General features: G+C 42.3%; 1 protein-coding gene across 2 annotated transcripts in view; it reads right to left on the bottom strand.

Moving 5' to 3' along the window:
• Positions 1–25,831, bottom strand: part of DSCAM (DS cell adhesion molecule) — a 468,801-nt gene that overhangs the window by 57,459 nt on the left and 385,511 nt on the right. Inside the window, exons 20-23 of one of the 2 annotated variants that reach the window (XM_063180924.1) lie at positions 24,581–24,714; positions 11,014–11,167; positions 2,789–2,906; positions 1,820–1,983 (exon numbers count right to left, since the gene is read on the bottom strand). In XM_063180924.1, the coding sequence (XP_063036994.1) occupies positions 1,820–1,983; positions 2,789–2,906; positions 11,014–11,167; positions 24,581–24,714 (570 nt within the window). Of the gene's footprint in view, positions 1–1,819; positions 1,988–2,788; positions 2,907–11,013; positions 11,168–24,580; positions 24,715–25,831 lie in introns of those variants that run through there. The other variant, XM_063180932.1, reaches the window with a different exon arrangement.

Raw genomic sequence — 25,831 nt, forward strand, 5'->3', positions numbered from 1 at the left:
ACTGGGACTAGGAATTGACACAGGGAGCTGGGACTGGAAATGGACTGGGAACATTCTACTGTCAGAGAAGTGGAGAAAATTGAGCTTTGCTGCCTCAAGAATAAGGAGTGAGGTATGGACAGTGTCCATGCTTGCAAAGGATCAAGAAGCAGCAGCAAAAATGGGATGGAAATCTGGGAAGGAGAGACAACAGGATGGCCACAGCTCCCCTGGCTGGGACAGAGAGGGTGGTGATGCCAGTGACCCATGCTGGCAGGAGCTGCCCTTGTCCTGACACAGTCCCATGACCAGGCAGGACAGAAATCCAGATTGCCCTGCTGTGTCCAGCATTCTGCTGCCAGAGAACATTGCCTGCTTTGCCTGTGATTAAGGGACAGAGTGAAACTCCAGGGAAAGCTCGCCACTGCATTCATGTTCAAGCCATCAGACTGCAGAATAATGGGTGCTGATGTAAGGCAGAGTCTGCTGCTTTCCAGCTATGGATTACTTCAAAGAGAAGTTGATTTTTTTTTGCCCTCACAGGGCCAAACAGGGCTGAAGAAAACAAAAGAGACAGTTTATACTCTAAAGGAAAATTCCCTTTGTGAGATGGATTTGTTCTGTTATTCTGAGTGACTTTGTTGAGTCCATGGGGAGAGAGTGCACACACTACACTGGCAAAGATTTATTGCAAAAGCTTTCATCACAGCTTCACCCTATCTACAAAAAATGGTGGTCCCACATATTAAAAGCCACTTTTTGTCTGTCCCTTAGGGAAGTAATATTGATTTGCTTTTAGTTGCTGCAGTTCAATAACAGCAAATATATGCAATTAAAGAAGTACTTAGTGAAATATAAATGGAAGGTTTCCATTTGATGGTGTTTTTTCTCCCTACTTCCTGTTGTGGTCATGCTTCAAACATCACAGAAGAGCATCTTTAGTTTCTGTTGGATTGTAGGGAAGCTGATATATGCCAATATCTGCCGTGAGGTTTGTTCCAAGGCTTAGTGGAATGGTTTAGGCGGGGAGAGAGGGGGACTGCAGTGGAAACAACCTCTCTGTGCTCTCATGTGTTTGCACTTGAAGCTTAAATTTCACATCCAGGAGAGTGATGGTTCCCTCTGGTACAAAAATTTGCAGTAAATTGAAGCATTTGTAGGGTCTACTTTAGTGTAAGTGAGCAAGGAAATCTGCACAGGGAATTCTTCATATGTGAATACACAGGTTCTGCTTCACTTTACTCTTGGTTTATATTCTTATATTATTGCTGCTTTTGTACATACCAACACCGTCCTGGATGCTCTTTGTGCTTTTCAACATGAATATAAAATGTAGCTGGAGAAATGCATTAGCTGATGTTTCATTTCCAATGCTTGCTCATTTTCACCTCATATTAAAATTCTGTGCCTGCATAATGAAGTTTTTGTGCAAGGTCTCAGTACGGAGGCAAATTTCTGCTGATAGCTTTTCAGGAGCTAAATGAAAGGCCTTCATGTCTTTCTGAATTTTGTAATATTAAAATGATACATGTGGTATTTGTAAAGAGAACGCAGAAGCTGATACCTTCTGTGTGAAGAACTAGAAGATAACTGAAGGCAAACACACCGTTGTCAATCTTACAAAAACTCACATAGAGACTTAACTGAGTGTGTGAATTGTTTCACCTAAAGCACCATTTTCTAGATCATAAAATTCCCATGGCTGAATCAGGATGACTTATGTATGAATTTGGAAGAATTAGATTTGCACTAATACACACCAATACGAATATTTTTCATTTCAAACAGACACACCTTTAAACACATGGTAACAATTCTGAGGTGGATCCAATAGCCTTACCTTGTACCTGCAAATTCAAAATGATTTCATCTGAGCCCCAGTTGTTGCTGGCCACACAGCTGTAGTAGCCAGAGTCCTCTGCCTTCACAGTCCTGATGACAAAGCTGCCGTTGCTGAAGATGCTCCTTCGCCCATCAATCATCACTAGACTGGGTGTCCCGTTACTGCCTCACAGGAAACAAAGTGCATACATTAAAGAAGTTACAATCAAAATTAATCACAAGTGAGTTCTTTTTTTTTTTAAGCAGCTAAGAGTGGAAAGAGAGGAAAAGGTGTGGGGTGAGGTGTGTCCCTTCAATAAGGAGTATTTGCTGTTGCGAAATATCTATCATTTGCTTAAAAACACACTTTTTTCCCGGACCCAGTGTAGTGAAGAAAGAAATTCACTTCTTTCTTAACTTGTTATTTCATTAAAATGCTGAAATGAGGGTATAGGCAGTTCCGTGGCTATGAAGTTCATCCTTATGAAATCACGGGTATTTATATCAATGCACAAGATGGTTCCATAGCACTGTAGTTTCCCTGCTTACACAGTGCTTGGATGAAAATTATTGTCTATGTGTGTTTCCAAAGTGGCTCTGTCAGACTGAGAAACTAAAGCTGAGAACAGAATAATGGAAAATTAAATATGTGCAAGACATTTACTGCCCACCTCAGCACAAATCACTGTACCAGGCACTTTGCTCTCTCAAAATAAAACCTTCCTGCCTGCCTGAGGATAAAACAAAAACACTTCTAAATTTTACATTTTGAATGTTTACCTTTAGCCCTTCTTCATTATTTTTTGTCCCTTTGATGCCCTGTCATCACCACAGAAATTTCTAAACTCCTCATCTACTGTGACCAAGTGCAAATCACCACCACCAGTCCTTCTCCTTCCTGCCAGTGACCCAGGATCAGCATCCCCACAACCCTCAGGATTTTAAGGAAATGGGATTTATCTGAGCAGCACATTTAGTTGCTGGTTACCTATCCTTCATCCACTTGACTGTTGGAGCAGGGTCCCCCACAGCTTTGCAGGGGAGGACAATGTCCTTCATCCAGGGCGTTGTCACCGTCCCACTGAACGTCAGAATCCTGGCCGGAGCTGGAGGGAGACAGCAAGAGACTGGAGTGAGGTGTCCTGTCATGGACATGTTTTGTGAAAAATCCTTTTGCCAGGATTTTTTCGCCTGGGAAGCTGAGAGGCCTCAGAAATGAAATGTAAATAATGATTATCTGCTGCTGTGGAATGCAACAGGTGCATCTGGGATTGGTCTCATGTGGTTGTTTTTAATTAGTGGCCAGTCACAGTCAGCTGGCTCAGACTCTCTGGTCAGTCACAAGATTTTATTATTATTCCTTCCTTTCTATTCCTTTCAAGCCTTCTGATGAAATCCTTTCTTCTATTCTTTTAGTATAGTTATAATATATCATTTTCTTTAATATATATGATAAAATAATAAATCAGCCTTCTGAAACATGGTGCCAAGATTCTCATCTCTTCCCTTGTCCTGAGACCCCTGTGAACACCACCACAGTGTCCATTCATACAGCCCTTGGAAGGGAAATAGAGACACCCACAATTAAAGGGGGAAAGCCAAACCAATCTAAAAATGATGGGTTTAGGGTGCTAATTCCTTGTAACTTGTAATATTAGCTATTTATTCAAGCAAAACATCAGTTTCAGTACCTGGAAGACAAGTAATTAAAAGAGAGATGAGGCATGGCATTGAAGAGTCTTTGTAGAAAAAGAGAGCAAACCCATCATCTTTACTAACTTTTATATGTTTTGGAGTAGAAATCATGGATGAAAATTATGTCCAAGGGATGCTTCTCTCAACACTTCCAGCAAGAATTGTCCACAGTAGACAGGTGTCTCATAAAAACTAAATTATTGATACATCTCTTCTACAACAATTTTGATATTAAGGAAAATAAACCTTAATGAATATTAGTACATTGTAGAATCTATCTGAAATCCACAAATGTGAACAAACTAAAATCAGTTTTTATCAGCTCTCAGATCACCTAAATATAGATAAAGAATATCACTTGTGTATTTTCATTTTAGAGATTATGTTAGAACTTCATTTGTTATTCCTCAAGAATGACCCCTGATAGAAATACACTTTCTGCTGGCCTCTAAATTATATATTTTAAAAGCACATACTGAATACAGATAGACAAAATACTTGTATTTTTAGTCCTGATCTACTTCAATCCTGCACACAGATCAGAACTTATACTTAATAATCCATTTTGCACCAATTAGGAAAACATGAAAATGAGACCCAGCATCAAATATAACTGGGACAGTTAATCTGGAAAAAGATTCATGCATAAAAGAACAGGCCTTGAAAAATTAAGCAAAATTACTTGAGTAGGCTGCAATGGGACTTGAGATATTCACAAAAAGAAAAGATTTCACAGATTATACAATCAATTTGGACTGTGTTGCCTGTGTTCTCTTCATGCACTGTTGAAGGCCAAGCTTCTCAAGAGGTTTTTTTGTTTTAATCAAGAGATTTTTTTTTTCCTCTGGTCAAAATTTTAAGTAAAACACAAGTTGAAGATTTAGGTAACAGACAAAGTGAAGGTTGGGTAATTGGCCAGCAATACTTTGCTAACATGTCCTGTCCTGGCTGAACAGCAGCTGGAGATGCCTGGCTCCCTCCTTGCAGAGCTCTGAGGTTTAACCCTTTCAGGACAGAGCTGTGGTTTGTGCTCTGGGCAGTCAGAAACTCTCATGGATCAGGTTGGTTTTCCACCTGATCTAAGATAACTAAGATAACATTTTCTAGATAACCCGATATCCTAAGGTAACATTTTCTGGAAAAGCCTTGCACAGGGCTGTACTCCCGGAAGCCATCTGTGTTGGGTTTGCATGGCCAGGTTTTGGTAGTGGGGAGGTCACAGCTTGCCAAAAGCTTCCCCCATGTCCAGCAGACATGATGAGCTGTCTGTGACCCCAAACCCATCTTCCTGTGCTGCTGGGGAGGAGGAGATAGAGCTGGGAAGGAGGGAGGGGTGTGGGGAAGGTGTTTTTAAGATTTATTTTTCTTCCCATTATCGTGCTCTGATTTTGTTGGTAATAAATTCAATTAATATCTCAAATTTGAGTCTATTTTGCCTGTGAAGGTATTTTTGAGTGGTCTCTCTCTGTCCTCATCTCAACTCATGAATCTTGTTATATTTCCCCTCCCCTGCCCACCTGCAGAGGAGAGTGATAGAGAAGCTCTGGTGGGGAGGAGGAGATAGAGCTGGGATGGAGGGAGGGATGTGGGAAAGGTGCTTTTAAGATTTATTTTTCCTCCCGTTATCGTGCTCTGATTTTGTTGGTAGTAAACTCACTATCTCCAATTTCAGTTTGTTTTGCCTGTGATGGTATTTTTTGAGTGGTCTCTCTCTGTCCTCATCTCAACTCATGGACTTTTGTTGTATTTCCCATCCCCTGTCCAGCTGCAGAGGAGAGTGATAGAGAAGCTCTGGTAAGTGTCTGGCACCCAGCCTGGGTAAATCCACCACACCATGGGCTAATTAACCAAAGTAACTCAAACAGAAAAATGCTCAGAGCAGCCAGAGACACAGAGAGAAATGCTGACTCTGCTGAAGTTGGTGTTAGAAGTCACATTTGTCTTCAGTGGTGCCAGGTTGTGCTGCAGGAGGTGCCTCGTGGCCCTCATGCCATCTCTGAAAAGCAGCAGGAGATGCTGTCAGCATCTGTGAGCATCTGGACTGCTCAGATTCCTGTCCTGTGCAAAATTCCCTCTCCCACATGAAGTCTGAAAACTCATTTAAAATTGGCTATTAATCATTTTCCCCATGGTCTTCCCACATTTCCAGTGTTTCTTGAAACATCCAGCTACTCCAAACTGCTGCCAGGTCCTGCAGGACAAAACATGTGGAACACAGGAATCCTGCTGGAGCCTTCAGCGTGGCATGGCAGCACTGTCAGCAAAATTTTTGTGTTATTCCTTTGTTTTTAATGGTTATTTCAGCATGAATTCTTCCTTAAGATCAGATGTTGAAAGTGCAACATTAATGCTGTAGCTCCTGGTTTTCAATATCCTGTGTCCTTCATTTTACTGAGATGGGTGGAAGTAACATAAATCTCACAGGAGCCTAAGCCACTGGTAAGATGATAGAGCATGGCTCAGAAAATCATCAGAAAAGCACAGTGCACTATTTCTGTGAAAGCATCCACAGCTTTCTATGGATTTTCTCATTCCTTCCATGTACTGAGTGCTTTTAAAAGAAATGGTAAAACAGCAGGAAATTTTTCAAGACCAATTTTCTTTATAGCTGAACTTCAAATGATGTCCTGAGACTGCTAAAAGGTGCACAAAGAAAACTAGAAACAAAATAAATGTCAAGTGAAATCCACCTCAGAGCAATAGGTTTGAAATTCTAGCAGGCATTCATGAGGTAAGAAAGCCTGGGATCTCACAGACCTCTTTCTTTTGAGCCATGGGTATTTTTGGAATCATATGGATAAGCTGCAGGGTTTACTTCTTTATTATCAAAGCTACCCACATGCCTACACACCTCCCTCCAGCCTTACATTTGATGGCATGGCACTGGATTAGGGATGTGTCTGTTCCTATTATTTTTACAAACCACCCAATTATTAATTGAAGATAAAGAGGTTCCTTCACAGAACAGTGCACTCTCTTATGATAATGCAGTTTTCTGCATGTTTGCTTGTTTAAATTACAAATCCTGTAACCTGCATTTACTGCCACAGAAATAGAAATGGGCAGAAATTCTTTGTAGGAGGATGTAACACACGTGGGTTTTTCTTCCTCCAGAGGACACAACTGTGGTTTAAAGGTGAACTTCAGAAGGAAACTGAACGAAAGCTTTGACATTTCACTGCAGTTCAGCTTAAAAAAGAAAAAAATAAAAGCTCCACCAGTGAATACCCTGTGTCAGGAGATTCCTTCATTTAATTTCTCACAGAAGAGGGTGGGCAGGCCCTGGCACAGCTGTGGCTGCCCCTGGATCCCTGGCAGTGCCCAAGGCCAGGTTGGACATTGGGGCTTGGAGCAGCCTGGGACAGTGGAAGGTGTCCCTGCCATGGCAGGGGTGGGAGGGGATGAGCTTTAAGTTCCTCTCCCAAACCAAATCCAGATTTCATTGTTCCTGGTCTGATTCCATCTGCCTTCTCCTGAATTTAATTCCATCCCCTCAGGACTCACTCCCTGTGTCCAGGTTCCTCCTGGAAGAGCCACCCCTGGAAGGTGATCCCTGTGCAAACCCTGCTGGGAATGGCTCCCAGTGCCAGAGGGCAGGGCTGGGTGGGATGTTGGGAATGGGGAATTGTTCCCTGGCAGGGTGGGCAGGGCTGGGATGGAATTCCATCCCTGGATCCCTGGCAGTGCCCAAGGCCAGGTTGGACACTGGGGCTGGAGCAGCCTGGCACAGTGGGAGGTGTCCCTGCCATGGCAGGGGTGGAACTGGATTTAAGTGTCCTTCCAACCCAACCCAACCCATTCCATGGTTCTGTTTCTAACATCCCCTGCACTCCAGTCTGATCAAAGAAACAGAACAGCATGTCCTGTCATGTGAACCCCACATTTACATAAGTAAATGTTACTTAAAACCATTAAACACACAAAGCAATGCAGACTAGGGGGGAAATCTGTTCAGAATTCATGCTCAGGTAGCTCAGAAAACCAGGGGAAACTCAAAAGTCAGAGTTGTCCCCAGAGGATCAGATTGCCAGGGGTCTGGATCTGTTATTGTCACACTGGCAGCAAACGCCATTCCCCATCAGTCATGGTCAGTAAATCAGAGGGACAAGTGCGTGCAAGGTTTTTTGTCTTCTGAGTATACTTGAAAGGCTAAACCCACTTCTTTCATGTCACCAATGAAGAGTAATTTGAGGGGCAGGAGCACAGCTTGCTTACGTGGAGGCTGAACTTTCATTGCCATGATTATTTTCTGTTTGTTGGGGATTTTTTTTATTATTTCTGTCAGTTAATTACAGAGAATAACAATCTGTTCTGAGAAATGAAGACACTAAAGAAAGAAAGAAATGCTAACTTGAATTAAGCTTTCATGTAAATTGGACTATCCATTTCACATCAAACCCCTATCTAGACATTCTCATTGTTCTCAGAGGAGTTCTTAAAGGGGTTATAATTAAGTTGACATAATTCAATTCTAAGTTAACTCTTATTAGCTGTCATGATGGTATCATTACTTGGACAGTTACTGTGCAGTAAGAGGAGCAAAAAAAGGAAGCAAACAACTACAAAATAATTGCCCACAGGATGGTTTTGCATTGGGAAGTTAAGGCAAAATCAGGATTTAACTGCTTCTAACCCTGGGATGTGCTGTTTGCTACAGATATAGTGTGGGGTGAAAAAGGTCTTTGAGGCTTTGAGCTCTGCCCATCCTTCCTCATTGTGCAGCCACTGCCCTCAGCACTGATCACCACTTTCTCCCAGCTCCCTAAAAAGCCCTGTGATGCATTAATAAAGGAAATTTTGTATGTGACACAATAATTTCTAACCTAGCTACATCCAAAGTTCATGAAATTGCTATCTATCAGTATTCCTAGTGCCCATCAAACCCTCAACAAATGGATTATTCATTACTTTTACAGTCCTAAGTGCATGTAAGAGGCTTTTCCTGAGCATCATCTAATGCTGACTTTATATTGGAGTATCACCACAAACTCTAAGGTTGACTGGATGCATTCTACTGTCCTTTGAAATAAAGTCTTCTTCAGATTGACCTGTCTATATTGAAGTAATTAATTATTTTTTCTTTTAAGTCATCTTGCCTTTTCATAAAAGTTATTTTTAAGTTCCATGACTTATTTGTCATCATGGATTATGTTACATAAGCTTCAGAGGAGCAGAATTAATTCTGGTAAGCGGGATCAGTTTAAGTCCATGTGGGTCAAGTTGCAACTTCTCAATTTTTGGCAAACAGAGAGCAATTGCACACTGCAATTCCTCATAACTTGAGGTCATGAATATTGGTGCCTGCAAAGCCTGAATTGATCTGTGTTAATCTTTGAACATTTCCCTCTTGGTGTTCATTTTGAACATTTCCCTCTTTTTAAAATGCATAGGGCATGGCAGAAGAGAACTTCTAGTGCATTTTGTGCAGGGTTTGCCTGCAGCCTCAATTTATTAGTACTGCACCATGTCTAATAATTTTTGCCCTTATTTGAGCATCTAGTTTTTATGCTAGTTTTTGTTTGCTTTTTTTTTTTCATCGCCACATATTGATTACACACAGGTGACAGCAATGGAGGAACACACTGAAATCTTTGCCTTTTTTCCTGTGAGGTTCTTTTATGATCTTCCTTCACTGGTGTCCTTGACACTCCTCATCTCCCTTTTAGGATCTCAGTTTTGGTCTCACTGATGTCCACAACGCAGAGTGCACTCATGCTACAATGGAAAAGCTCCAGATGTTTCAGATCTGAAGAACTCTGCGTGCAGCTTCTCCATATTGGGAAACTGTCATGTGTTCAAACAGTAGCCTCCAAAATCAGCAATACCATCCACCATAATCATAGAATTCTAGAAGGGATGGGTTGGAAGGAAGGTTAAAGATCATCCACTTCCAACCCCCTGCCATGGGCCACTGTCCCAGGCTGCTCCAAGCCCCAGTGTCCAACCAGGCCTTGGGCACTGCCAGGGATCCAGGGGCAGCCACAGCTGCTCTGGGAATTCCATCCCAGCCCCTGCCCACCCACCTAGGGCTGAATTTTTTCCCCAGTATCCCACCTAGCCCTACAATCTTTCTGTTTGGGGCCATTCCCTGTGTGCTGTCCCTGCATGCCCTGGCAATTGTCTCTCTCCAGCTTTCCTGGGGCTCCTCCAGGCCCTGCAAGGCCACCCTGAGCTCAGCCCAAAGCTTCTCCTGTGCAGGTGAACAATGCCAGCTGTGCCAGCCTTTCCTGCCAGCAGAGCTGCTCCATCCCTCTGCCCATCCTGGAGCCTCCTCTGGGCTCTGCAGCAGCTCCAGCTCCTCCCTGCGCTGGGGCAGCTCTGCAGGTGGGAAATCACCTGAGCAGGGCACAGGGACACAATCCCCTCCCTCAACCCTGTGCTTAAGCTGCTTTTGATGCAGCCCAGGGTAAGAGCTCTGCTGTTAATCTACCAGCATTAAAGTGGTGATCTGCCAGCTAGACAGATAGGAACAGGGAGATTTCCCATGGTGATGGAGTTTGCTCTTCCATGCAGAAAGTGCTTTCATGTTGGTGGCACTAGGCTGAAGTTCAGCAAAGCCTTTTCAGAAAGAACCTGTCATCACAATGCACTAGACACTTTATTTTACATCTTTACATCATTAAACACCCAAGTGAAGACTTAGCAGGCTTGTAAAACTGTAAAGCCAATTAAATGTATCTATTTTTGCAGCTCTGGGGATCTGTGCATTTCTCTGCCCATCCTGGCACAGGCTGTAATGGTACCAAGTTGAGTATTAAAAAAAAATCAATTTGAAGACCCCATGTAGAGATTGAGTGAGATGGGACTCTTCTCACTTTGCTGCTCAAAATGTTAGGCCTCCATTTCCAAGCCAAGGTGCTCTAATGTTGCAAGCATCACATCTCAAAAGGCAGAATTCACAGGCCCCAGCAATATCTTTTAATAGAACAACTAATACAGCTGGAAATAAATATTCAAGATTTCAGGCACATTATCCTTTCATCATATCTGAAATAGAAGCAGCAAACTTCAAAGCTAATGCAAGTAGAGAACAATTGTTCAGAGTTTAGATATGTTAATCAGACCATTTTATACAGTAGATGGTACTTGTAGAGTACACAAGAGATATTACTAAGGAAAGGAAAGATAAAGAAGTTACCTTGTACAGCAAGGAAAAGAAATATATTCAGAGGGGGAGAGGCATCATCTGCAAACCCCCAGCACCCAACAAGTGAAGATAAAAATGGCTCCAAAAAAGCAATCTATTCCCAACAAGTGAAGATAAAAATGGCTCCAAAAAGCAATCTATTCCCTTCTAAGGCAGGCTGGATGAGTTACCCCTGGAGGAGCACGTCATCCCCTCTCTGCTGACTCCAGCAAAACCTGGAGCAATTACCGCGAGTTGTCACCTCGCCTTTCGCGAGGCAGCTCCTGAGAAATCCCACCCTCAGCGAGGCCACACCAGCCAATTCTGCCAGTAATTAGCAGCAGTAATTAGGCAGCAGAAGCCTGGCTGGCTGTGGGCAGCTGTCCCTGTACCTTTGGCCAGTGGCTCCACTGTGATGATCTCGCTGCTGTTGCCTCTCCCCGCAGCCGTCACGGCCACCACCCACACGCTGTACTGGCGGTTCCGGCTCAGGTTGGGGATTCTGTAGGAAAATGAGTCGGGAGAGGCTTCAAACTCGCTGATCACCTGTGGTGGGAGGGAGAGACAAATGTTTCCAGGCTAAAATAAGCAGTATTTGGAGAAAATGTGAGTGCTACAAAGCCTGTTACTTCAGGGCTCTGCGGATGGGTATCGATTGCTCCAAACAGATGGCAGATGGCAATAAACAGAGCAGACACAGTCACTTGTTGCAATCCATTCATATTCAGTGAATTTGTGCCTGTGCCTTGTTTACAGATTGGTTTTATTCAGATTAGGACTTTTATGTGCCATTCATTTTTACAGGGTTGGATAAACAATGGAAGTGGATAAATATGGCTAAATTTTACCGTCAGCAGTTCTGACAAACTGATTCAGCTCTACACAAAACTTTCCCAATGGAGGATTCATTGCTGCATCTGCTGTGAAATCTGGAGTTTACTATTTCTGTCACCTAGAACCTTTGATGTTCTTCATTCCTGGCTTTTGGTGGCTTATCTCTTCAACAGTGGAGCAAACCAAGGAATAAAACCGTGCTCTGTAGCAGACTGTTCAAACTTCCCCCAAGTCTAGTTTTGTTTAATCACGAAATTACTTCCATTCAGAGACTCCGAGCTGAAGGTCATCTCGGCCAGTTGGCCGCATTAGCAGGGAAGGACAAGTGCTGGAAGAAATGCCAGCTCAGTGTCTCCTCTGTCACTCAAGTGCCTGGGCCCAAGGGCTGCAGCAGAGCCAACCAGCTGCTCTGCAGTCCCTGCTCATCCATGAGAGCTTCTGCATCCTGCTCGCAGCAACCTGTGCAGGGCAAGGTGTGGAGGAACACTGAGATCCCTCTGGGGGCTTTGAGAGCCTCAGCACACCCTGCACAGGAAGTGTGAGGAGGAAAATCTCAGCTCTGAGCAGTTTTACAGCGCTCAGTATTGCCACTTTTATTTTTGACACGGGCTTTGTGATGCCTGCACGTAAAAATAGAGGGGTAATGAAGCATTGGGATGAATAATACTCACTTCCCTGAGCAGTGCTGAGCCTGGTAACGGCTAACTAACACTAGGCTAAAAATAATTAGAGGGTTAATGACGTAGAAAAGAAGATTTTAGCAGGAATCAGCATTAAAAATAATGCATCAATGTAATCTAAACTGGGTTCAGATTGACAAAGTGTGCAAGGAATCTCTTTGATATACAAATATCTGCTTGTGGTAAAGGCCAATTCCACCTGATTAGCATTTCAAAAGGTACATTGACCTGAAAACATTGGAATACGTAGTCCTTCAAAGTGAATTCCAAATAAATAAGAGATGTTTCTGAGATATCATTAAACACCTCTCCATGTGCACTGGCAGTTTCAGCTGCTGAATGGGTCACTGCACTTCTCTGCTCCTGAGCTGGCCTCTCCTACAGCCTGGGGAAGAGGGGAGTTCATCTCCTCTCACATTTGAAACCCAGAGTGAAGACATCTGTCTCTAAGCCAGGCACCTCAGCTCCCTTCAGAGACCATGCAAAGGCTTCTACAGGAACACATTTTGTTCCTTCCATGGACAGTGATTTTCCTGGGAAGACTGGCTTGCTCCAGCAAAGTTCCCCAGGCTCACAACAAGCCCAGAGGGGGAACTGCTATATTTTCTAGCCAAACCCATTGCCCCTTTGCTTGTCAAAATGCCAAATTGGTTTGTCCTATTTAGCCAGAGTTTGCCTGGGTTCCCACTTGTGATATGAAGAGGTCAATGCAGCCAGACACCTTTATTATTACGTGAAATATTGCAGCAGGTTTTGAGAACCATCTGCCTTGACATTTACACAAGAATATTGGATAAATGCCCATAGCTTGACAGGCTGGATCTTTGTGAGGTCATACATAAAAATTAATGTATTGATCATGGCAGAGGAAGCTGAAATTTAATATTCATGAGGCAGCATTTCCTACAGTTAATTTGAAAGTCAAACAGGCCAGGCTGTCTCTGGCACTTAGGCTGCACTCATCAATGCATTTACCTAGCACAGGTTCCTCCTAAACCACCTACTGACATGGGCAGGGATACAGAACTTAGGAACAGCTAAGCATCACAGAATTCCTCAGATTTTCCACAGAATTCCTCAGAATTTCCACAGAATTCCACAGAAAGGGCTAACTTTCATTCCAGCAACCATCAGCTCTTTCTCACTGAAAAGTGTTTGTCTATCCTAAAGATGGACAAACAGTAGGATTTTCTGCTGTAAAGCTTTAAAAATGCTTTGTTTTCAATTCCCTTCTTTCTCCCAGCATCATTCATCCATTTGCATCTGTGGCTATTTTAAATGTAAGTTAATTATTCTCAGAATTAATTTATTAATTGAATCTGGTAAATGCATCTTCAGTAAATCAACCACTCTCATTTTCCTCAAACAAGCTGCTATAGCAAAAGATTTTGGTTTCTAACTGGTTAACACACATCTTGTTTTTCCTCAGCTCACATTCCCTTTTAAACACTTGGGGATGCTTCAGTGACAAAGAATCGATTTTACTTTAAACTTTTACCTGTCATTTCAATTAACCTAACATGCCAGAGACTTTGATTACACAAGAAGAAAAAAAGGCAGCTTTGTCAGCAAAGAGAAGATTAAACAACTGAAATAAGAAATATTTAAAGGAATGTCACCTTGTCACATACTGGCCCATGAATGTACCAGTATAGAACATAAACTGCTGTTCAATCTTAGAAGCAGCAACATGCTTGCTCAAGGGATCTTTGTTTCCTAATTGCTATTTTTCTTCAGCTTATAGATGATGGGTTAATTTTTCTTCTGCCTTAGCTCACTGTCTGAGAAGGAGAGACAGAGATCAGTCTCTGAAAGCTGGCAAGGGCTGTGAAGAATAAAATGAAATCAGAGTCCTTTATCAGGATGCAGTCAATCTACTTCCCCAAGCAGGCAATGGCAAGAGATGCTGAGGAAGAGCTGGTGCAGGAAACATCATTTTCCTCTGCAGCTTGAGCCCTATTGGTGTGCATTTCTTGGTACACTTTGAAGCAGCATGCCATCTCCTGGCACTTCTGACTCCTTTAAAGCACAATTTAATAGGTAATGTGCATAAACTCTGATCCCTCTGCTTTCTATTTTTAATTGCCCATTCTTAACACAACCTGGGAAAAATTCAGAAGAGTGCTATAGAAAAAACCAAATTTCTAACAGTATTCCAAGCACTCAGGGAGTTTCCCAAGCAAGGAGTTAAGGCAAGAGAGAGCGTTTACTGTGGGCTGGAAGATTATTTAGTGAAAGGTAGCCTGCACCTTGCTTAGAGCTGGTCCCACACAACATCTGATTAGATAAGTGAGCTACAGATCTCTATCTCTGTTCTCTGCAAGTTGCAGGAAACCTGGAAGTGAACTGGGAAAGCCATATGGAGACTTCAAGGAGTGAAAAGGAAGACACAGCCCAAGCTTGTGGTGTGTGTCATGAAGAGCATATACAAGTTGGTTACCTGTGTATTGGCTGCCTCATGCTGAAAATTTAATATAATATATAATATATAATATATAATATATAATATATAATATATAATATATAATATATAATATATAATATATAATATATAATATATAATATATAAATATTATATATTATATAATATAGTATTATATTATATATTATATATTATATATTATATATTATATATTATATATTATATATTATATATTATATATTATATATTATATATTATATATTATATATTATATATTATATATTATATATTATATATTATATATACTACCTAGAGTGGGGTGTGTGTTTGCACTCCAACTTTAGGTAGAAAATATGGCACCATCTAAAAATACATCTGAAAGGACTCTGAGAGATCACCTGAGTCTATCTTTCTTCTTTAAACCAGGTTCATCTGTGTCTGCACAATTTCAAACAGATGTTTCCCCAGCCTGATTTTGAAGACTTACAATAAAAGGAGATTTTGCAACTCCCTAGGCTGCACAATCTATTCCACTGCTTGACTAATCTCATGATTAGAAATAGGTTTTTTTTAATCTAGCTTGAGTTTCCTGCTGCAGTTTCAACCCATAGCTTCTTTTCCAGTCCATTAGGAACATGAAGAATAGATTATTACCTTGATCTTTGCACCGGTCTTTAATCTACATGAAGTTTTATCGTTCCTTTCCCCACCAGTACCCTTATCTTTTTACAACTAAATAACTCTGGTGCTTTCAACATTGTCCAGAAATCCCATTTTCTCTATCAGTTTCTCTAATAATATCTTCTGTTATCCTTCAGACTGTCTAAAGATGGTCCATAGCTTTCTCACTGTTTCCAAACCTGCACTCAACAATTCCAGGGATTCTCATTTGGCTTTTCAGGACAGGGTTATAAAGGCTGCTAATGTTCATCTTGGGAGGCACAATAACCTCAAAATCCTCTTCTGAAGAATCAACAGAATTGCTCTCTACACAGTACTTTTGCAGTTGGTTATTCAGGGTACCCATTTTCTTGCTAAATTTTATCCAATTTTTTCCAGACCAATTTCCCAGTTCATCAAGACCTGCCTGAATTGTGTTTCTGTCTCCCATGTACATGCAGTCCCTCCCAGCCTGGTATTCCCTGCTAATTTAATAGGCAGCCTCTCTATTTCATTAGCCAGGTCAGTAATGGAGCCACCGAGCAGAGAGGGCTCAGGAGAGACACTGAGGCTGCTCCCTCCTGCCCACAGCACGAACCACTGGATTTTTTTGCAGCCTCTCATAGAACAGCCCTGAGTTTGCTCTATCTGGCCTGAGTTAAATCAGTGAAATGGTGTTTGCAGAGCTGGGTCTCTCTCAGCAAACATCCCTCCTTTGGGCTCAGCTCCACTGCTAAATGGGAGAGAGCCAGGTGATGAGTTGAGCACTCCATCCCAGTGATCCACATTGATTTTTAACTCAGTTTTGTGCTGCTCTAAATAGCTGTTTTCAAAACAATTCTGCTTTGGAGGGGCTCATGATAAGCAGTGCAGGCTGACATCAGTCACCATCACATCCTGCTGGGGCCAGGTGCTGCTCCTTGGGCCCTGTTTCATAACTGCTACAGATGAGGCCTAGAACAGGCTATGAGCCTCATGGATAATTAAAGTAAGTCTTCAATTCTATGTGGTAAAAACACAATGATCTCCATCTTTTTGTACAGCTCCATCACAGAATTGTCTGTCTTGCCCTTCCTCAGGCGTTGCTGGTTTTGGAAACCACAGAATCATCAAGGCTGGAGGAGAATTTCAAGTTCCACCATCAACAAGGGCCAGTATCACCCCAACCCCTGTCCCCAAGGGCCACAGCCAGGCTTCTCCTGAACACTCCCACAGACAGCGACTCCAAACCTCCCTGGATAGACCATTTCAAGGCCTGACCACTCTTTCAGTGAAATTTCCATCTCCAATATCCAATCTGAACCTCCTCAGGTGCAACTTTAGGCCATATATGCTCATCCTTTTACTCTGGACATGGCAGAAGAGACCAACCATTGCTAAAAGTTCCTTTCAAGGAGTTTGAGAACAATGAGGTCCCTCCTGAACCTTCTTTTCTCCAAACTGAAGAACCCCAGCTCCCTCAGCTCCTGCTCCTAAGATTTGTTCTCCAGACCTTTCCCAGGACACAGTCCATCACTTCAAGGTCCTTTTGTGATGTGAGAGGCCCAAAACTCCACACAGAATTCCAGGGGCAGAGAGTACTGAGATGTTTTATTCTAAAAATCACATTTTAGAGTCTCCTGGAGACACAAGTTATCCAGTACTGGGAGCTGCACCAAGTTGTTTCTACCTGGAAGCAAAGTGGGGTAATAAAAAAATCAATGTCTGTATTTATAGAGAATGAACTTCAAGCTCTGCATCCCTGAGAAGAACAGACAGAGCCCGGCTGTGCCCTCTCAGTGAACTCCCTAAAGATGTGAAAGTCTGCCTGAGGTCACAAATTGTACTTTTCTTGAGGGCTGCTGGCTTTTGCCTTCCTTTCACAGACGGACAGACTCTCAAAGCTCCAAATAACCACTAATCTTGGACCATGGTTTCCAGTAAGGCTCTTGGCTGCCACTTTGGTCTAACAATGGTTTCTGTTCAGGTGTTGGCTCATGTTTTGAAAGGTGGCATCTGTCTTTCACTCATTATTGAAGGTAACTGTTGGAAACAGATGCTGTGCACAAAAGTGAATGCAGCTGCCATATAACATTGTTACTTCATTTTTCTTTTTCACCTTAATTGTGGAATTAAAATGTCAGAAAGTTTCAGATAGAAATTTTGGGAAGAACAGAGGCAGCTCCCTGCCAATCCAAAGAATCCCTGGGCTGGAAAAGCCCTCCCAGCCCATGGAGTGCCAGCTGTGCCCCATGGGCACCTTGTCCCCAGCCCAGAGCACTCAGTGCCACCTCCAGGGGACACCTGCAGGGATGGGCACTGCAAAGCTCCCTGGGCAGCCCCTGCCAAGGCCTGAGCTCCCTTTCCATGGGGTAATTCTTCCTGATGTCCAACTTGCACCTTTTCTGGTGCAATTTGAGGCCATTTTCTCTTGTCCTCAGAGCAGAACCTGACCCTCACCTGGCTCTTCCCTCCTGCCAGGGAGTTGTGGAGAGCCAGAAAGTCCCCCCTGAGCCTCCTTTTCTCCATGATAAACACCTGGAGGTCCCTCAGCTGTCCCTTAATTCTCATTTCCAGGTATTACAGCTGGAAGAAAACTCACTGTCTGGATTTCCAGGTAGCTCATTTAGGGTCCACCACCTGCCTGTCCCTTTGGAGCACCTGGAGAATCCCTGAGCCTCCTGAGGAGGGAAGCAGCCCGTGGTGTCATGGGCTGGTGACCACAGGAATGTCAGGACACCAAGGACTTATTGTCAGAGTGTATTGATATCCCTGGGTGTGAGACGAGGTGGTGAGACGAGAAGGGAGGTTTATGAAAAAATCAATATTAAATTTGTTTTGGTAGGGCTTTACAAGGAGACCTTTTAAAAAATCATATAAACCAGCACATCTTCAGAATCAATTTATACTCTGTGACATCCCCTCCTGAGGTCTGCTCTCTGACAAAAATAAGAGAGGTAAAAAATGTAAAGTTGACAAAGCAATTAAAATAATGAATGCACTGTGTTTGGGAGCTGGCACCAAAGATGTGAAACAACGACAAAAAGGCTAAAAATAGAACATGTGGTATATTAAATAGACACATTTTAAATACTGCCCAATATAAGGTTTTAAAATAACCCCCAAATTATGCACTATTTCTATGCTAAATAAAGCACAGAGGAATTAATAAGCATAAATATCTTCACGCTGTAAAAAGTGCAATATAGATACAGTGATAAATACTGCTTGCAATACACAAATCAATGAACATATATTTAAAATTCAACCTTACAGAATCTGCTGATTCTACATAAACTTCTGTTCAGCAGTAACTTTATCTACTTAGCCAACTTCTGCCAGCTACTTCTCCCTTTTTTCCAAGAAACTTTCAGCATCCTTCTAATCACTGAAAGACCTACAGAATTTAACAATAAATAATTTCTGCCTTATAACTGCATCAACTCTATTTTCCAAAGTTTTCTTTTATCCAAATCCTTAATCTGGAGAGGAAATGAGGGTCAGAAAGTGTGATGCAAACCCAAAGTTGGAATTTAGACACATTCTATGCAAAATCAAGACAAAACTTGTGTCTGCCTGAGAGAATTGAGTGGAAAACACCTGGATGATGGGAATTTATGACAGCTAGTAGTTTTAAGATCTAGGTTAAGATAATTGTATATACTTCCAGATCTAGTTTATGTTGCTGGTTTAGGATAAGCATGTATACTTTCTCTAGGCTAAACAAAGAGAAGGGAAATTTTCAGGAGATTTATCCAGTTTATCACTGACATCTAGCTTCTTTCCTTAATGAAAGGAAATCCTTGATGACCCCAGAATAAGTACTTGTGACTCTATTCAAGGTGACTGAAGTCAGATTAATTAAATACCACTTAGAGTCTGTGAATTACAGACCAAGAGCAGCAATTACTCTCCTCTTCCACACAGCAACCCCAGAGACTCCTGTGTATGCTGGTTAAATCACATGATTTATTTTCCCTTAGTGGGTTTAAATAAAAGCAAAAGAATGAAACAAATCTAGAAGTTTAACAGGCTTAAGAGTATGTTTCTCACAGTAAAATAAGCAAATCAAAAAGATCAGCAACTGTCTGCCTCAGATGTTGGTCAGTTTCCAACATTGATCATGTTTTCACGTAAACTGACTTTGGTTTTCAAGTTTTGACTTGGGCTTTGGCCAAATATAAGATCATTTCTCTCTTCTCCATCACTGCTTTGCACCTCTTCATCTACCACCTATTCCGATTCCAGCTGCCTCACAGAAATATTTCCAGGCCAACACAAATCTTTGCTGGGCTTGAAGGGTTTGGATATTTCTACACCCTTTGGAGAAGTCTAGAAATGTAGATCACAGTTTCCAAAGACTCTTTCCAACACAGGTACCTGGGGCTGACTGTAGGGTTTGCACTACGAGATAATTCCTAATCACTGCCCCTATTTCAGCACTGGGGTCTGCTATGTGCTCTGGTTCCTCATCCAGATAATCCAGTTTATCATCTGGGATCTTTGCAGGAATATTCTCACTCCATTCATCTCATTCAACAGTTCTGGAATTTCTTCTCCTTCCAGTCCTCAGGCTTCTGGTCTTTGGAGACCTCAGTCAAAGGTGGGTTTGAGGGACAAATCATCTCTCAGCAGAATCCCACAGCTAAGCAACAGTTTCATCAACCAACATTTCAAAGTTACTGTCAGGATTAAAGACCAGAAAATAAACTGGTTCTTCCTATATGAAATCTAAGGTTTTAAATATATACCTGTATGCTTTGCAGGTTTTTGTCATATTTGCCAATCTTTGGGTCCTTGTGCTAGAAAGTGAGGTAAAGAGCTGAGAAAATACAGACCAGCAAAATCATTTGGGCGTCAATAAAGAGTTATGGCATCATCCGATCAGAAATACACATATCAAAGTCTATTTTGACTTGTTGATTAGCAAAGTTTAGTCATTATGGTTGTTGTTGCTGTTTGGGTTTTGCTGATCTGCTGGTGGGTCACTCACTAATAGAAGCAAACACATTAAACAGGATTTTCCTGCTGTTCCCAGCAAAGCAGGTCATTAATTTGTGCATCACTCTGTGCTTCCTCCATAGAAAGCCTGGAGATTAATGGAAAGGAGTCATGTAAGTAGAAGTGCACTATAAAAGGATAATAAATGGAGACCATTCTCCTTTCTCCGTGATTTTCCTTTTCAGGACACAGTCAGTTGGTTCTTGTCTTTCCTCCACTCATGTGGAACTCAGTTAAGATGTGAAATAAGGTGACCTCACTCCCACTCTCTGACTTCCTGATAGTGAGAGCTAAAAGCAGAACTTGCTTGGGAGACTGTGCATAGAAAGTGCTCAGATGGGAAAGACGAAGAGTCCTGCCAGTGGCCTAAAATGTCATACGAGTTTTACAGGAGACTTTTAAATTATGAGACATCTTGGTATTAATTTAATGTGTCTCTTTTCCTCCATGGGTTGCACATTAACTCTACCACTGTCTGGTTTCCCTTCTTTTATACAGATTTGGACCAACTTTTCCAGTTTTAAACTGCCTCATAGTAATAGAATTGAGGTTGGAAGGTTCCTCTGGAGGTCACCCAGTTGAACCCCCTTCTCAAAGCAAATTTAATTGCATCAAGTTGCTCAGGGACAGGTCAAGTGAAAACTTGAAGATTTCCAGTGTGGAGATGCCACAGTCTGGGCCCCAGCTTCAATATTTGACCAGGACCTCATGGTAATATTTTCCCCCAGCTGATCAGAATTTCCCATCTAAAAAATTCCCTGTCCTTGTGCATAGGCACTTTCTCATCAAGAAATCCTGATCCTTAACCTTCCTTCTCCCGCCCTCAGCACTCTCCTGCTTCTTTAGGAGAAGCTTTTTACCTGTTCTGAGATCAAAGTTTCCCAGGCTGGCTAACCTGTGTGCCACAGCCACCTTTTCCAGACACTTCCTGACATCTAAATTTTATTTAATTTAATCCCATTGATTCCTCCTTAAGCATTGTACTGACCTGAACGCAACAAGAGGTCGGTGGTTGTTTTTAGGGAGGATTTTTTTGTCTTTTTTCTTCATAAAATCCCCAAATCTCCTTTTCTGTTGCACTTGAAAAGCCCTGGCATTGCACAAGTGCTGGAACAGCCTCCGGGGGAGGGAGTTAAGTTCAGCAGGAACTGAACCAGCCTAATTTCTGTGCTAGGATTCAAATTGTGTTCCCTGTGGGTGGCACCATGGGGGAAAATCCCCCTGGCAGGGTGGGACAGCAGTGGCAGAACTTCCCTGAGACCTAGGCAGGAGGAGTGCTATGAGCATCCTGCCAGAACAATGGGAATCACCTCTCTTAAAAGGAATCTGGCCACCATGGGACCATTACAGGTGGTCCTAAAAAGCCAGATCCTACCAAAAGTTGGACATGGATATGGTAGAAAGTGGGGAGAAGCAAAAATATAGGCTATGAGTTAGCACAAAGGATAATTTTTCTAACATAAATTCTGGCATATTTTGTTTCTTATATTTGAAGAACGGAGGATCCATGAAGTCTCATATTTCTGTATTTTCTCCTACATTTTCAGAATATAAAAAGAGAAAGTTTTGCCTAATTATGCCTGTAGAATACTACAGACACAACAATTAAACAGTGTGAAATTGGATCCTTGCTTGCCCTTTATCTTGGCCAGAGAACAGACTGCAGTGGAGAATCTTTTCCATTTTTCACACATTAATCGTATTTGTGGTTTGAAACATCCCAGGCAAATACTGTCCTTAGGGCTCAAAATATTTAAAGAGGAAATGCTTTTGTTCTATACAGAAGCAGCAGAAGTTTTAAAAGCTTCTGTCTTTGCAAAGCAAACTGAACAGTGCAAGAGGCAGCAAATCTTCATTTTATATGTCAGGCTTGTCTAAGTGTTATGTTTGTAATAAAAATATGCACAATACGACCAAGAGAATTAATTATTTTTCCTGTTGGTGACTTAAACACCAAAGCAGTGTTCTTGTGTAAAGGACTGGTGTTAACCTGTCTAAAGTCTATTGCATGGATTTGTTCTCAGCCATAAAATACAATCAGCAAAGAATGCAGCCTCCCCATAAATTTACCTTTACCCCAGTCCTTTTCTCTTTCTATTCACTGATGCCTGAAAACTGAGTTTGCCTTTCTGCTTGAATAGCAGACTTTTAGCAAAGTTCTTTTGCAGCCAGGGCTGTGAGTGATGGATGAAGTTTTTAGGGCTCCATACCTGCAGCTACAGCACTTGCTACTGATGGTGGCAGAGGAGATGATAAAGACACAGGTCTTTTATTTATTCTCCTCCTCACCCTAATTTAGGGCCTCTCCCTCTGTCAGCTACTTGTCTCTGCCAGCAGTGAATCAAACAAGAACTTCCCTGGATATATTAAGTGTATCTGCACAGCAGTGTTGGCATTTGAGCAGCTCTGCAGCAGGCTGGATTCACTGCAAAGCAGCTCTGAATAAAACAGCTTTTTTAGCTCACAATCCATCTCAGAATAAAAGATAACAAAGCATTTCTGTTAGAAATAAAGCTGAGGGAGTGTGTCCTATATTAAATACGTCCTGAGGGCTTGCATTTGTTTAAAAATGTCCAACTTGGCTTCTGGAAACTGAGCCCCCAGTGTGATCCCTGCCTCACTCAGCACACAGGGCTGATAGAGATGATCTCTGCAAGCCACAGCTCCTGCTGATCTGCAGAGCACTGGGACAGGGACACATCTTTATATATTTATATTGAACATATTTATACATATATCTGTGTGTGCACATATGCATTTCTATGTACACACACCTGCATGAGGGTAACAGCAGGATCATGGAATCACAGAATGCTTTGGGCTGGAGGGGACATTAAAGATCATCTGTCCTGGGGGCAGGGACACCTTTTAGAGCTATCCATGCACACATCAGCAATTAATAAAAAGCACAAAAACCTCCATGTGCCCCTACCTGGGGCTAAGGTATGGTTCCAAGATGGTTCATACATACCCCTGCATAATGAACACCACAGAAATACAGCAGTAAGATTCTGTTCAGGCCAAAAACAGCAAAAAAAAAGCAACTGTTCTTGTCATTGTCCATCTCTGAGGTGCTCCCAAAGGTAACCACAAAATGGGAAGTTTTGTCTGTTAGAGACTCACATGGTGGAGAATAATATTTTTAGCTGAGGATGTTTATTTTCTTGGGGATGTAAATACAGGGAAAAACGTTGCTAGCAAAGCCCCAGGAAGCAGCACTGCAGCTTTGTGCATGGAGGGTCTGTGGAGAAGGCAGCAGCACCATCTGGTGTTCTCTCCAAGCCCCCAGAGAAGTTCCTGATCCCCACTCACAGCTGTCCTCTAAACTCTGACCTCTTTAACCCACTGAGGGCCATAGAAAAGTAAGAACTAATGAACTAATCACATTTCCAAATGTGATGGAAAATCTCCAGCTAGTTTACATTTAAAGGTGTGCTAAAGATGGTTTGGTTTGCTACAATTATGAAATGAATGGATTTAGGAGAAAGTAGTCCCAAAACATAAATCCGAGAATCAAACAATGGTTTGGGTTGGAAAGGATCTAAAAGACCACCTTGTTCCAACCCCCTGCCTTGGGGACAGGGAAATTTCCCCAAGCCTGAAGTACTTTTGGAAATTTCTGGAACAATATTTTCCTTTCCTATCAAACCAAGATTGCATTTTTTACGTTTGGTGGGAAGTCCTGCTTAAAACTGAAATCCAGACCTTGGATATAACCTAAATCCAAACCTCAGATATAAAATAAATAAGTATCCTTTTCAATCCACATGAAAATAAATATACATGGGTATTTAAAGAGAGCAATTGGCCCTTGTTTTTAAAGATTGCTGAATTTCATTGTGATTCAGACAGGAAGAAAGATAACCTGATACTCCATTCAAATTTCCTCTTGTCACTTTCTCAGCAAGTAAAAGCACATAGAGCTAGATTGGGCAAATATTCCAGGCATAAATAACCCTATTCACAAGCAAATATGTTTGTTTGTTTGTAAGTCATTATGTTCCTTCATACATGAATACTCAAGGCAAAAAGGCAGGAACTTCAATGGAAGCAGGGTGAATGAATACACGCCTCCAGCTGCAACAGGGCTCCTGCAGCTGGTCCTGGAAAATGGAACTTGATATATTCTAAACCAACCAAACCTTGAAAAATACTTCACTTCAACTGCATATTTTGAAATTATTTGTATAATAGGTTTTGAACAAAAATCTGGTAGGTGGGATAAACCAAACTCCACTCTCACTTCCCTCTGCAGCTCCAGGATCTCCCTTTGGCCTTGCTCAGGGAGCAAAGGGCAGGAGAGGAGGCAGCAGGGAGAAGATCAAGGGCTGGTATCTGCAAATGCTGTGTGTCAGCCCTGCAGGGAGGGGCTGTGGCACTTACTGTGGGGTAGGGGTGGGAGCAGAACACGGTGTATTTCCTGATGATGCCGTTCAGCTTCAGGGGAGGCAGCCAGGAGACAAAAACCGTGGAGGCCGAGGCAGCAGCTGCTTTAACTCCAGCAGGAGGACCTGGAACTGGAGAAGCAAAGTGTATGAGAGTGGCCCAAGGCAGATACTCCATCATCCCAGTGTAACAGAGGAGTTAAGAGGAAAAGGGGAGTGTGCTGCTTTGGTGGCTGTGCCCCCATGGGCTGAGATGGACACTCGGTGTTAGGGAGTGTGCCAGGGAGAAGGTTTGGGGGAGAAACTCTTCTTCAGAGGGTCCCAAAGCAGAACCTGCTACTTATGGTTAAACTTTTGTGATACATCCCCTCCAGCCTGCATAAAATCACAGAATGAACCCAAGAATGGTTTGGGTTGGAAGTGAACTTAAATATCTTCCAAACCCTTGCCATGGGCAGAGAGACCTTCCACTAGACCAGGTTCCTCGGATCTCCATCCATCTTGGCCTTGGACACTTCCAGGGATGGAACATCCTCTGAGAAACCTGTGTCAGGGCCTCACCACCCTCACAGTAAAAAATTTCTTCCCTAGATCCAACCTAAACTCCCCCTTTCAGTTTGAATCCAAATGCACACATGAAAATATCTTGTCCGTGACCACAGAAATTGCCAAACAACACTTTATAATAAATAGCCAGCTTTGAACACACAACCCAGGCCAAAGTGTTATAAATAATGCACATGTGGACAGTTTAATGGACATCCAGAGCAGAGCTGTGAATTTACTGAAGTGCAGGGTAAATGAGCAGTTTGCACTGCCTGGTGTGACCCATGGCCAGCAAGTGCCACAATGGATATGTGAGCAGACATCTCCTCTCACAGAGTCCTTGTCCCTCGCCCTGCCCTCAGCAGCTCAGACCTCCCTCTGGCACTGCACAATATCTATTTCTCTAATTACAGCAGCTATCTACATAATACACAATAATACCAAATTATCACAGAGAAATAGTAAAACTCCTCAAACCTCCTGTCTAAAATCAGTGGAAAAAAGCTTCAGCTCAGAAATGCTAAAATCTTGCTGTGTAGTCTTAACCACATCCCTTTGCAGCCCTGCATTTTGGGAAAGGTTTTGATTTCATGAGCATATGCTGTTTTTCAAACATACATTACACTGTACAATCTCTGCAGCTTTGGAAACACTCTTTTACTAATGTGCAAAATTGCTAGATTTATTTTCCTGCATGCTGGAA

The sequence above is a fragment of the Melospiza melodia genome, chromosome 2 (genome assembly GCF_035770615.1).
Source record: "Melospiza melodia melodia isolate bMelMel2 chromosome 2, bMelMel2.pri, whole genome shotgun sequence".
NCBI classification, from domain to species: domain Eukaryota; kingdom Metazoa; phylum Chordata; class Aves; order Passeriformes; family Passerellidae; genus Melospiza; species Melospiza melodia.